This window comes from Brassica oleracea, chromosome C6 (assembly GCF_000695525.1).
Source record: "Brassica oleracea var. oleracea cultivar TO1000 chromosome C6, BOL, whole genome shotgun sequence".
Lineage (NCBI taxonomy): Eukaryota > Viridiplantae > Streptophyta > Magnoliopsida > Brassicales > Brassicaceae > Brassica > Brassica oleracea.
In genome coordinates, this window is record NC_027753.1 from 3,519,213 (window position 1) to 3,531,988 (window position 12,776).

At 36.5% G+C, this 12,776-nt stretch overlaps 1 protein-coding gene and 1 pseudogene across 2 annotated transcripts; one reads left to right on the forward strand and one right to left on the reverse strand.

Annotated features, from left to right (window-relative positions):
* Positions 1–1,193, forward strand: LOC106299509 (annotated as a pseudogene).
* A 1,027-nt stretch (positions 1,194–2,220) lies between these two features.
* On the reverse strand, positions 2,221–11,573 carry LOC106300250 (DENN domain and WD repeat-containing protein SCD1). Of its 2 annotated transcripts, XM_013736352.1 has the most exons (31): positions 11,255–11,573; positions 11,045–11,138; positions 10,739–10,940; positions 10,481–10,622; positions 10,234–10,334; positions 10,011–10,074; positions 9,684–9,797; positions 9,384–9,601; positions 9,225–9,279; positions 9,077–9,151; positions 8,656–8,851; positions 8,207–8,330; positions 8,084–8,138; positions 7,775–7,819; positions 7,236–7,311; positions 6,935–7,011; positions 6,808–6,858; positions 6,498–6,655; positions 6,351–6,398; positions 5,704–5,761; positions 5,520–5,603; positions 5,112–5,367; positions 4,860–5,026; positions 4,270–4,334; positions 4,041–4,164; positions 3,553–3,734; positions 3,387–3,458; positions 3,070–3,230; positions 2,910–2,951; positions 2,611–2,798; positions 2,221–2,525 (listed from the first exon to the last, which is right to left on the reverse strand). In XM_013736352.1, the coding sequence occupies exons 1-31, from the start codon at positions 11,426–11,428 to the stop codon at positions 2,430–2,432; spliced, it is 3,564 nt and encodes a 1,187-aa protein (XP_013591806.1). In that variant the 5' UTR covers positions 11,429–11,573; the 3' UTR covers positions 2,221–2,429. The 2 variants fall into 2 exon arrangements, 1 of the variants encoding a protein (XP_013591806.1); XR_001261992.1 differs by lacking the exons at positions 2,221–2,525; positions 2,611–2,798; positions 2,910–2,951; ... (1 more) ...; positions 3,387–3,458; positions 3,553–3,734 and having other exon boundaries at positions 4,091–4,164; positions 4,856–5,026; positions 11,255–11,428.
* Positions 11,574–12,776: the final 1,203 nt, after the last annotated feature.

Sequence of the window (12,776 nt, forward strand, 5' to 3'; positions counted from 1 at the left end):
AGCAAATCCTTTATTCCCTCAAACCCTAATCTATTCTCTTTGGTTTACAAATGGGTCGTCCAGATCAAACTCCGAGTCCCAGAATGCACAACAACTTCAATCCGATGTTTCATCCACACCTGCACCTGAACCACCGGTGTACGAAAAGCAAATGGTCGACACCGAGCAGAAATATCCTCACAATGGTGGAATGCTTAACCAATCAAGCGGAGTACCAAATATGCCCAGACCGGTTCAACCTACGTATATCAATCCCGGTCGAATGGGTAACCAACCTTACATACCACCACAAATGGCCCGACCGGTAAATATTAACCAAAACTGGACTTCAGGACTTTTTGATTGCATGAACGATGGTGAAAATGGTTAGACACCGAACTTTTCAATTATTTTATCCGTAATGGTCCGTTAATGTTACATCATGATTTTCATCCCTTCATTTGTTGTCTGTTTTTTTATCAGCAATCATCACATGTTTCTTTCCATTCGTCACATTTGGACAGATCGCAGAAGTTACCGATGAAGGTGCAACAAGTAAGTATATATATTCATATATAATGTACATCGATACATCATGCATATAGATTATATATGATTAAGTTTCTGCATTTCTTGGACGCAGTTTATCTTGTCATGATTCTGTAGTTGAACAATGTTACCAATCAAAACAATTTATTTCTGCATTTCTGTTTATTTATATGTATATGTGTGTTCAGGTTGTGGAACGGGTGGAATGTTGTACGGCTTGATATGTTGTTTATTTGGGATACCATGTGTTTACTCATGCACATTCCGGGCCAAGATCCGAAGCAAATTCGGGTTACCGGATGCTCCAGCTCCAGATTGGATCACTCATTGCTTCTGTGAATATTGTGCACTTTGCCAAGAATATCGTGAGCTCAAGAACCGTGGCCTTGACCCTGCCATTGGTAAACTGACCATCTCCTATTTCTCTCCCACATAATCTTTTTAATAATTTGAAACTTGTTTTTTGTTTGTTAATGCTTGGTTGCCTTATAGTATATAATATCTTGGTGTATTTAGGATGGAGTGGGAATGTGCAAAGGCAGCGACAACAACAAGAGATGATGGCTCCCCCAATGGGTCAACGGATGATGGGTTGACTTAGAGATTAATTTTTATTACACAACATGCTTTTGTAATATTATTTGTGTTTTGTTTCTTTGTACTTATTTTATTTTGCGACCAAGAAATAAATGTCAACTTAGGTATGTACTAATCTTTGTTGTGATGTGAACATCTTTGCTACAATTTCTTAAAATTATCATATCACTGTGACATTCTTTTGAAATTCCAAAATAATAAGTTTTCTTTCTTCGTTTGTTTTTATATTTTACTGTAGATAAACCCCTGTTCTGGAGCGCGGTAGGCGCTAGTCGACTTTGTCCTTGTTCAAAATCCTCATGGTTAACTTATTGTAAAGTATAAATTACATATTTCTTGTGGAAAAGAAATAATATATTCAGTCAAAGACTCAGCTGAGGAATTTGTCTTTTGATGTGTTACGCGTCAGCTGAGTCATAAAAATCATAATTTTGATGAAAATTAAAAATCATAAAAATCATAAAAATCATAATATAGTGTAATTTTCATCAAAATTATGAATATAAATGATATTTATAAAATTTTAGATCAAATAAACAAATAAAAATATTATTAAAACTAAAAAAAAAATTTGAAAAAAAAAAAAAAAAATTAGGCGGCCGCCTAGGCGGTCATTTAGGCGGCTAGGCGGTCATTTAGGCGGTTTAGACGGAAAAAATCGGATATCCGATTTTTTAAACCGATTTGGCATAAATCGGGGCGGCCGCCTAGGCGGCTCGGCGGCCGATTTTTATGATTTATAATTTTGATGAAAATTACACTATATTATGATTTTTATGATTTTTATGATTTTTAATTTTCATCAAAATTATGATTTTTATGACTCAGCTGACGCGTAACACATCAAAAGACAAATTCCTCAGCTGAGTCTTTGACTGAATATATTATTTCTTTTCCACAAGAAATATGTAATTTATACTTTACAATAAGTTAACCATGAGGATTTTGAACAAGGACAAAGTGCACAACCGAAATAAGAATCATTGTTAAAACATGTATGTAATCTCGTTTACTGATAGACCAATCGAAATAAGAACTGGTAAAACATATTTATAAGTAATTAAACATAAAAAGATTACACCAAGAAAAAGTAAGAAAATCAAAATCAAAATGTTTCTTCAAAGGCCATAAAAAAGGCAAAAAGTAAAAAATGTATACCAAGATAAATCATAAATGAAAAACACCCAGAGTAAAAGAACAAGCTAAAAAATTATTCAAAAGGGCATAGAAACGCAAACAGATAAGAAAACAACAACAAAAAGTTAAAAGAGATGCACAGGAATAACACAGATGTGGAAGGCAAATCAAATATTGATGGTCGCATCCCAAAGCCGGAGAACTCCATTCCGGCCACCGCTACATATCCGTTTCCTCTCTAGATCAGACGCAACACATCTCACCTGAATCACAAAACTCCATTCAGTCGCAGTAGCAAAAAAAAAAATGTTTTTTTCAACTTATGTGAAAAGAGGATCGTCATCATACCACGGCGGCTGTTTTTTGTGGTACTCTGTAAAGTTGCCAGCCTGAGACTTTGGTTCCAGCGTTAGAAGGACGATGGAAAAGAGACATTGAGTTATCTGCTGCTCCAATGCCTAACCAATGTTCACCAGCGTTGATTGATAGTATAGAAGAGTTGTGCAGCGTTATGTTCTTCACGCATTTAATGCCATCTGTGAACCAAGAAGACCAAAGTATATTATGAGATTTTCGCAGAGCTAAATGTTTACAGTTGCAAGTTGTGATAGTACACCATAACGTTTATATGATAATGAGATTCTCACCGTCATCATTTTCCCAAAACCGGAGTAACCCATCAGCCGAACCTGCAAGAAAAACACAGCAGCAATGCACTACCTTTAACCCTTCATGTTTTTTTGCGAAATCATTGCTTTTTCTCAATAGTTATTTTCAGAATTGGTCTTAGCTGAAACTATCATTGACCTGTGATTATTCCTTTGTCGAGTGTGGAGTATTCGACAGCTTGTACTGGCCCAGCATGGCATGCCAAAACAGCGTCACATGATCCTCTGGAGATAGACCACACTCTTGCTGTCCAGTCATCGCTCCCTGTTATCAAGGTATCTTCCACCATTCGAATTGATCTGCAGAAATGACACGATTTTATCAAACAAGTCACACGTCTTAAATAACAAAATTAAGCAACCGGTATTTAGAACCCTATATATATTAAGAACTTGTACGAAAAGGAAAAGAGCACACAAAATGAAACATATTCAAGTGAACATTGTGAGTCTCACCGTATCCATTTTGTATGCCCTTTCAGTTTATGCATCTGTCTTCCTGAACGAAGATCCCATATATTTGCGATCCTGATTATTTATCCAACCATATAGCTGAATCCGTAAGTGACATTCAATATAGCAAAAATCCATTTGTTACTTATGTGTAATATAGTATACATACGTGTCTCTGCCAGCAGCAGCCAAGATTCCTGTGGAGTCATCATATTCAATCGAAAGAATAGCGCTAGAGCATCGGCCAACAGTTGAGACACACATATCAGTTCGAACATCCCACATTTTAACCGTTCCATCATGTGCAGCAGTGAGAACACGTTCACCTGAAATCATCTTCACACAACTAACCTGCACAATATATTTGAATGTACATGATGGAACAGTTGATAAAAGCTTCCTCTTCGGTGTCTTATTACTGATTGGTCAATGATACTAAACTTTACAAATTTAAATCATCGTCGATCAATTGTCAATGTGCAGATGCTAGTGGTGGCAGCTCCAACATTTTCCAAACGGAATTCCAATGATTGATAGTTATCTGTTTAGTTAATTACTTCGATGTCTACATGTTTATTCTGAGTTGACCATTAATAATTTACCCTGTTGAATTATGTCATAATAATATCTGCTAAACATTAAGAGCGTAGTGGAAACCTGAGCATCGTGGCCTTTCAGTTCTTCTAGAAGCTGAAGTGTCTGTTTGTCCCATACGATAACAGATTGATCATCTGATCCTGAAACTATCTTTGCTCTGTCAGAGCTTATAGCACGCACGGTTCTACATCAAAATCAAAAGTTGAAAATAAAAAAGAAGGAAGCACTGTTAAAGAAAAGAAAATTAACTAAATCCCGCAACTCCTCAAATCGAATTAGAAATATGTACCCAGTATGTCCTTTCAGTGTCGCCCGAAGTTCGGAACCACGCAGACTTGGATCCCAGATTTTAACCTGCACAAATTCAGGAAGCAATCAAAAGAGGATACTAGGTTGTTGTTACCCATTCTGAATTTGCACAAAACTACGGTTAAATCTATCTGAATTCCAAGAAATGAAACAATGAAAGACTATCCTATTTGACTACACAATCACCACCTTGAGTGAAAAGAAGTATCATACAGATTACTGTTCCAGTTTTATTTCGGTATACTTATTCTTCCAAATATTCCATCTATATTCACAACTACGGTAACATTAATATCAGAATAATACACTAATCTAAATAAATGCTAGCAACAGAAGAATGAACTACCCCTTTTACCCTATAGGCAATGGTCTTTAGGCCTAACAGAAAGAGGATGCAGGCATCCTTTAGATCAAAAAGAACACAATACTTTTAAGTCATCAATGTGTGTGTTCTCAACGATGATACTAACATGTATAGTTGCAAAGAAAATCTAACAAAACAATTAAAAACTGACGAATGAAAAAAAAAACCCATATAAACATTCGTGTAACTATGCATTTTATACCGACCAGACAGTCTGTACTGCCACTGATAAAGAACCCAGCATCCTCGCGATCGCCCACAAGATCATAGACTTCCCTTCTTGTCACAGAGTGCAAGGCAGTGACGGCACCGCTGTGACCCTTCAGAACACGTACATTGGTTTGGATTTTCTTCTGTGCAGCAGCAGTTATGTCTGTTTTGCCAAGATTAGTATACTGACTTCAGCAACAACAAGCCAGAATAGCAACTAAAAAGGGAGGAGCTAATCATGGACATACCTGAAGAAGCATTATCAGAAACCCACTTACGAACACGACTGAACGAGTTAGCTCTTGATGCTGTATCTCTGCTAAACATACTCTGAACCCAACTCCTTCCAGAAGCTTCTGAAGGTTGCTGGGTTTCATCAGAGGCATCTGCTTTTGGACGTGGTGATGGCAACCCAGATGATATAGACTGTTGCTTAAATGAAGAAGCGCCCCAATAGCCTACACGAAGTTGCTGAACATGCGACAAGAACCCTCTGAGTTTAATCTGAAAAAAAGTTCAATATACAACAAAAATATTATTCCTCAGTTGGTTAGTGTTTCCAAAAATGTTAAAAAGCTTGAAAGCTGTAATTCGTATGGAGTAAAAGGAGTCAATTCTCAAAAACTGCAGAATCAATTAAACAAAACTAAATTTACCAGTAATTTGTATCCAAGTTTTTGCTTTTCTGCTATTGTCTCTATCATGTTCCAAGCCTCTGTATCAGAAAGTCCCAAGCCAGCCTGCAAAAGAGCATTAAATAAAGTAAACAAGAAAACTGTAATCGTCCCATTACAGTAAACGAAGGTGAAGAATAAGTCAACTTTGAAAATAAGAATTCACCATATGTGATGCCACTATGATTAGTCTGGCTGTGACCAAAGTAGCGTAGTTCACTGAGCTGAGATGGTACAATAATGCGTTACACCAATTAGTAATGCTAATGATGATCCAATCAATTGGTAGTATAATGTAAGACACAATAGGATGATATATGGCTAACAGGAATATATTTCAAGTACGTTGACTACAATCGGTAAGTTGAAGAATCATCCTTAAGGGGAAATTTTGGAAAGACACATATGAGTCATGACACGGAAATTACTTAGAATCTATACGCAATTAAGCATTACATCTACAACAAATACAAAGTAAATTCCTAAAATGAACCCTCTTTTCCCCATAATTTTCTTTTAACGCTCTAGTTTACCACAAAAAAAGAAGTGAAGAGCCCCTTGCTAGAGCCAAAATATCAATAGAAAGACTGAGATGTTTAAAAAAAAAAAAAAACCGAAGTGATCATGTATGCTAACAGAACTTCATTTACCAAGAGTCCATGACAAAAAAAACCACCATAAGTTTTAAGATTTACAGTTGTCTCAACCAGCTCATTTGTTTAATATAGTTCTCAGTATGTCGAGGATCAGGAGCAAGTATACGAACAAATAGTTGATATTATCTAATGAATAGAAGATCTTAAGAAGACTCACTCATTTGCAGGCTGCTCCATGAGGTACTCGAAGTAACCTTCCCAGAATCTGTCAGAAGAACTCACAGTATGTCAATAACAACTTTTCTAAGCAGCATAAACATTAAGAAAAAAACTAAGAGAAGCCGCAACATGTTGGGTTTCAGACCTCAATTCCTCCCAGATGGGTATGGAGATGAGATGACGCTGAACATAGTCTGAGACATTATTGGCATCCTTCTTAAACATTTCTGCAGAAACTTCAAGTGCATACTGGACTGTCGATAAATCGTTCCTTGAAGCAGCACGGCTGACAGCCATTTTGAGCTGATTTTAACAATGAACGATAATTGTTGAAGAGTATAATTCTTAGAGTTTAAATAATTCTTCATTAACAGCCAAGAATACAAACTGCGCAAAATATGCACATCTAAAGTGCAAGCTATTCAGAAACTAGGTATACAGATAGAATTACCTACCAATTCTTTGACCGCAATGAACTGCTCCACAGTCAATCCACCATTCCAGTCCTGCAAGAAATAAATCAACTATACAGTAAGGTCCAGCTCAGTATATATCCGTACAGTTGCTAGTTGTTGCGCTTACCGAATTTTTCAGATGCTCTCTTATACACTCGATAAAGCCACTCCCACCAATTCCCTCAGCATCAGATTCAATGAGAGCTGCATGAGCAAAGTTTGTGTGTTTAATTTTCAATAAAGACAAGAACAGCTCTTTGTTTTTTTTTCAGTAGAGGCAGAAATAACACAGTCAAAATGGCCACTATTTGGGTATATACTATCTGGCTGATTAAGCATACAAATTTGATTCATTCTTTTATTTAACCAATTCATGCGGCCGAAATCTTATGAACATCTATTCACATTCCCACTGATATGAAACATACCCAATATCGTGCCGTATTCAAATGATGAAAGAGGATCTTCATCTGAACCCAGTTTCAGAAGACGGAGCCATAATCCCTGGAAACCACAACAAACCAATGCAATCAGAGAGTGGCATAGACTTAATCTTCACTGCAACCTATTACATATAAATTTATTTGCTAGGACTGGTATCATGACAAATCCGGGTAAAGTAAACCAACTACCTTTTCTAAGGAGAAATTTTACTGCACATGCTTTAGATCGTTATATTTAGAATAACAGAAAGTTATCCTTGGACAAGTTTGGTAACATGCTTAGAGTTTTTGTGTAGCTTGATTTGGCTTACGTTAATATTCTTAAATCTTGTGTGTTTATTTGTCAAGTTTGACAGAAATTTGAGGATTATCAGGGGCTAAGTAAATCTCACCACACGAGAGACTTTCTCTCAAGTTGGATACTTAAGGTTTCTTATCACAAAGGTCTAAATAGAAAGATTTTTTTTTTGAAGGAGGTAGCAACTGACTTCGTCCAATTTATAAACTTGCAAAGGAAACTATACCTGCAACTTGACTTTTATATCCAAGACCATGCGATCTCTCTCTGCCTGTAATCAGTGCAATATCATTAAAAAGAGAATGGAAGTCTTGTGGACCTTTTTCATTTTTGGTTGAGTTATCAATCTTATTCAACACAAGAAAAAATGAAGACCAAAACGATAATGCAGGAGTTGATATAGCATCCTATAATATACTACGACAGTTGTAGAAATCAATTTTTCATTTGATATCCTAATTAATTTATGTGCATTGATGAGTTTTGTTTGATTTACTATCCAAGCATGAGCAACAAGATTACATGCAACACTTACCGCCCTCTCCCTTGAACTAAAACTGTCTTCCTTAGTGTTCTTCCCTGGCGGTGAGCTGCAATCGGAAGATATAGAAATTAAGTAAGGGAGTCAGATTGCTGTTCCAAGCAAAACAGGATATACCTTGGAGAATGCCTTCCGTTGGATTCAAGAGCTCCGCTTGCTGCCGCGAGGATCTGCTTTCGCTTTTCTTCTTGTTCCTCTGACCTAACATTCGCAGGAAACCTGTCATAGGTATACCTGGTGGCTGAAAAAAGAATAGAGCTGGATCAGACCATGCTCCCAAACACAGTAGGCACTAGGCATACAACAATTCCTCAGAAGTAATACAACAGTCTGAAAGATTCTGATTATTTTTATACTGCTATGCATGCTACACCAACTTGTTTTAGTCTCTGTCCAAGTTCAACTACTAGTGGCAAGCCAAAAACCCATGAGAATATGTAGAATGGTAAACCTAAAACTGTATCAATCAGAACTCTTTTCATTCTCGGTAGTTCCTTATAAATGATAAAACCTAAAACTGTATCATTCAGCTTATGCGCTCTAAAAACCAAAAGATCAAAATGCACCTGGTTCTTCTACATCCGGATCAGCTATTGTGATTATCTCAGGCTCCATAGAAGATTTAGGCAGAATTGACATGGCATCTTGACCCCTTCCAACAGCATCTTGTAACTTCTCGAGGAGATTGGTACTGTTCTCATCAGAGCCTAGACGCCTTTCAAGATAATCGAGGAATGCGAAAGAGCCCAAGAACTGAACCAACTGAAAACAATGGAAGACGAACAATAACCAACAATTATTCAACAGATAAAACGTGACTTAGATTCAACACTTTTTGATGAACACGGTAAATAGTCCAAAATTCAATAGTAAGAATATAAAAGACAGATTACCATACAGATTGGAACAATAGAGAGCAAGCAGGTCGAGTAATAATACACGGTACTGTAAATATATACTTGACCATACATGAAACAGTTAGCTTACCATAGGCTCCGGTGGCTGGTTGGTGGATCGAGACCGTCTCTTCAGAAACGCATCAGTGCTAAAAACTTTGTTTTCCTAATTAATTAATCCGTATAAGTGATGCGAAAGGGGTGAATAAATATATAAGTAAAGAGTGAAAATCACATACTATGAAATTGCGGTAGCCACCCAAGATAGATGCAAAAAACTTTAAGAATATAACCCTGCGAGATGAAATGGATTTTGTATAACAAACAGATAACATGAGTACAAAAAGTTCCTATGGAATTTTTTTTGATAAACATATGCCAAAGTTTACTAAAGTCACCTGAGTTGAAGGTCATGATCCTCTCCCCAAGGTTTGCTAAGGCTTTTAGGGCCCTGCTCAACAGAATTACCAAAGCCCCTCAAGTGATCGATCCCCACAACATTAGGTTGCAGTAGTTTCAATATATCGTTTCTCAGAGCGCTGAACTCAGGCTCTGGTATCGGAGGTATCTCCTCCGAAGTAGTGATTTGGTTAAATTCAAGATCCACCACTACAACCTAAAAATGGGAATGTTGTGAGGCCAAATATCAGATAGCATACATTTTGAAGAGGAAAAGTACGACTTAAAATTAGACTCACGCCATCCATAGCAAGATTTGATGTATCAACATCAGAGTGGAGACCCATCATATAAGGTGTTGGTGCATCAATGTAGTCTACTCCACTAAAAAATAGTAAAGGAATGTAGACTTGCTTCACAAACATACATCGAAACAAAGAATAAAGATCAGAAGAAATGTTTTAGTCAGTAGAAATGCAATTAGCTTTGCTTGTTCTCATCTTATATCTATAATCAAGATATCCAATTTTCAATCACAATGTAATTCTTGGATTCACAAGTTTACAAATGCGTTAATTTATGTTTTAAGGGAACAATTAAGATCTCATCAGTGGAATAAGACATACCTGCCATCGGAAAGGATAAATCAAATGACATATGGCTTCTGACACCAGAGTCAGAAGCGAATACCTATTGAGATTCAAAATGAAGCAAAATAAGGGTGCTGCTTAAACATAGATGACATGCATACGGTAAACGTTTCAAAACAAAAGTAAAGATGTTAATGCAAAATGTTAATGGTAAAACACGTTTAGAAAATGTCACTTAAACTCATTATGAGAAAGTTACTTGTTAGATCGAAGCAAAATCCTCCGTTCAACTAGTACAGATGTAAACAGCTTAATCAAGTTGTCGACATCCAAGCATTGTACAAGAGGTTGGAGAGATATCTGCATCCAGTAAAACCATACCAGACATTACATTACTTAATTGGAGAAACACGAAAGAAACCAGGGAACTATCACCCTTGCATAGCTGGTACTACAAAATGGCTAAGCAAAAGTATTCAAGAAGGAGACAAAAGCACAAGTCATACATCTGCCTGAGGAAGACTGTCCTCTGGAGGTGCTTCCACCGAGAGCAGGCAATTCTCGACAGCATACAAGACTCGGTCTTTTCCGGGAGTCGGCAATGGCACATTAGATACCATATAGGCGATAATATCCCACAACGGTTTACTGAAAAGGTTAACATCAATTTCAAAACAGAGGAATGGGGTTTGCTTTCATATTTTTGTAGAGTAACGCAAGGCAAAGTTCAAGGATTTATGTTTTCAAGCACAGAGTGTGTTTACCAGCTTCCTTCTGAGGAGAAGCAAAGAACAAAAATCTCCTCGAGAGAATCCCGAAGAGCTCGGAAATTGGGGGCGTGAGAGACAATACAGATACACTTGTCAGCGTATGTATTGGGAGGTAAGCGATAAGCTTCAGTAACATCCTCGCAGACTCGGTCCCGAAACGCAATGCAACTGACAAATATTTTCGCTCCATCACCCTCTGTGGATTGAAGATAACCACAAACAGTTGAAGCAAGTGCATACAAATCAAACACGCAACGCAAGCAAGACGACGTCTCCATTAAAGAATGCAACAACATATACCCGTCAATACAATGGGGTAGCTCCGCGGGAAGCTCACAGGGTCGCTGGAAACGAACCCAGACGAATGGAACGCCACGCCGGCAGGAAGAACACACTATTCAAATCGAAAGAAGCTGAAAATCATTAAATCTAGCAACTAGAGAAATCTGATCCAATTCGAAAGTCTCCAAACCTAAACCCAATCGAAATCGTGATTTGATCGTAACTTACAGTGGGAAGCTGAGGAGGAGGGGGAGGGTAGAGAGAATGATCGGAAGAAGGGAACTGGTCTAGAAGCGAAGGCAAGTAATTGGTATCCAATCCGTGGAATCCGAGATCTCCGTCGAGGGTTCGCATCTCGGGACCCAGTCCGCACACGACGAAGTACTCGAAGATCCGACCCATGATCTTTGGATCCTCCAGATCTGAACTTTGGGTTCTAGTAGCGCATAATCTGAAAATGGCTACGACGACGGTCTCTGGTGAAAAATGGTGATGGAAAAGTAGTTGCTTCGTTGAAGGTGGCTCAAAATAATGACAAGCCCGTTCGCGATTTGTTTCTCATCTTTTCACATAAATTACAACTAATTATTTTTTTAGCAGAGAATATTAGTTGTTGTATTTTAATGGATTTAAACAAATCTCCAAAATAGCATTTTTTTAATTTTATATCAAAAAAATAGCATTCAAAAACTAAAATGACCAAAATAGCACTTTTCTAAGTTTATCCTTTGAAAATTTTAATTTTTTTATTTTTCAAAATTTGAAATCTTATCCCCAAAACCTCATTTCTCAACTCTAAACCCTAAATCCTTAACTCTAAATCATAAACCCTAAACGCTAAACGCTAAACCCTAAACCCTAAACCCTACATTTTAAACCCTAAACCCTAAACGATAAACCCTAAACCCTAAACTCTAAACCCTAAACCCTAAACCCTAAACCCTAAATCCTAAACTCCACCCTTTAACTCTAAACCATAAGTTTGTGACTTTTGATAAAACATTAAGTGTTATTTTGTGACTTTTGCCCTTGAATGCTAGTTTGGGAACAAAAACTTGATTTAGTGCTATTTTTGTTTTTTTCTCATTTAAAAATCCGAACTATATCTAGTGTTATTGGTTCTGTGATTTTTAAATCTGTATTAAAATCATGTGTTATTGGTTTAATAATTCATAAATTCTATATCAAATCAAGTGTTATTCAATCGTACGGATTTACTAATATATTTGATTTTATAATAGATTTGAATAGATTTGTTTGGATTTTTTAGTTAAAAATACAAAGACTCAAATCCGAGGAAAACCTCTGGATTTGCATATTTTACTTGGATTTATAAATACTATATGGACTTCTAAATCAATCAAAATATATAAACCAATAATAAAATTGCAAATTCAATAACAGAAGAAACAGTAAGAAAAAAAATAAAAAAAATATATTTGTTTTGATTTATACACGATGTGGCTTGGCTTTTTTTTCTGTCATTCTAGAATTAGTATTAACTAGGTCAATATCCGCATTATGTTGCGGACAAAAAAATTATTTAATATTTTGTTTTAAATGAAATTAGACATTGATCTGCGCAACCGCGCATGTGTTTATTTTCATTTTTGTGTACGTAAAATTTTTGTTTTTATATTATTAGTGGTATACGTTATTGCAAAAATAGTGTATTTTCGCATCCCACAAACAAAATTAGAACAATTGGATTAATAAATGTAAAATTTGGTGATGAAAATAGAAATCATTA

What these genes read in the sequence shown, in the direction of transcription:
- LOC106300250 (XM_013736352.1), bottom strand. Translation starts at nt 11,428, where the DNA reads ATGGGTCGGATCTTCGAGTACTTCGTCGTGTGCGGACTGGGTCCCGAG. An exon ending in ATTTTGCTTCGATCTAACAA is followed by an intron (nt 10,075 to 10,233) that starts GTAACTTTCTCA and finishes GAATCTCAATAG; the next exon opens with GTATTCGCTTCTGACTCTGG. An exon ending in TCATAGTGGCATCACATATG is followed by an intron (nt 5,604 to 5,703) that starts GTGAATTCTTAT and finishes GCTCTTTTGCAG; the next exon opens with GCTGGCTTGGGACTTTCTGA.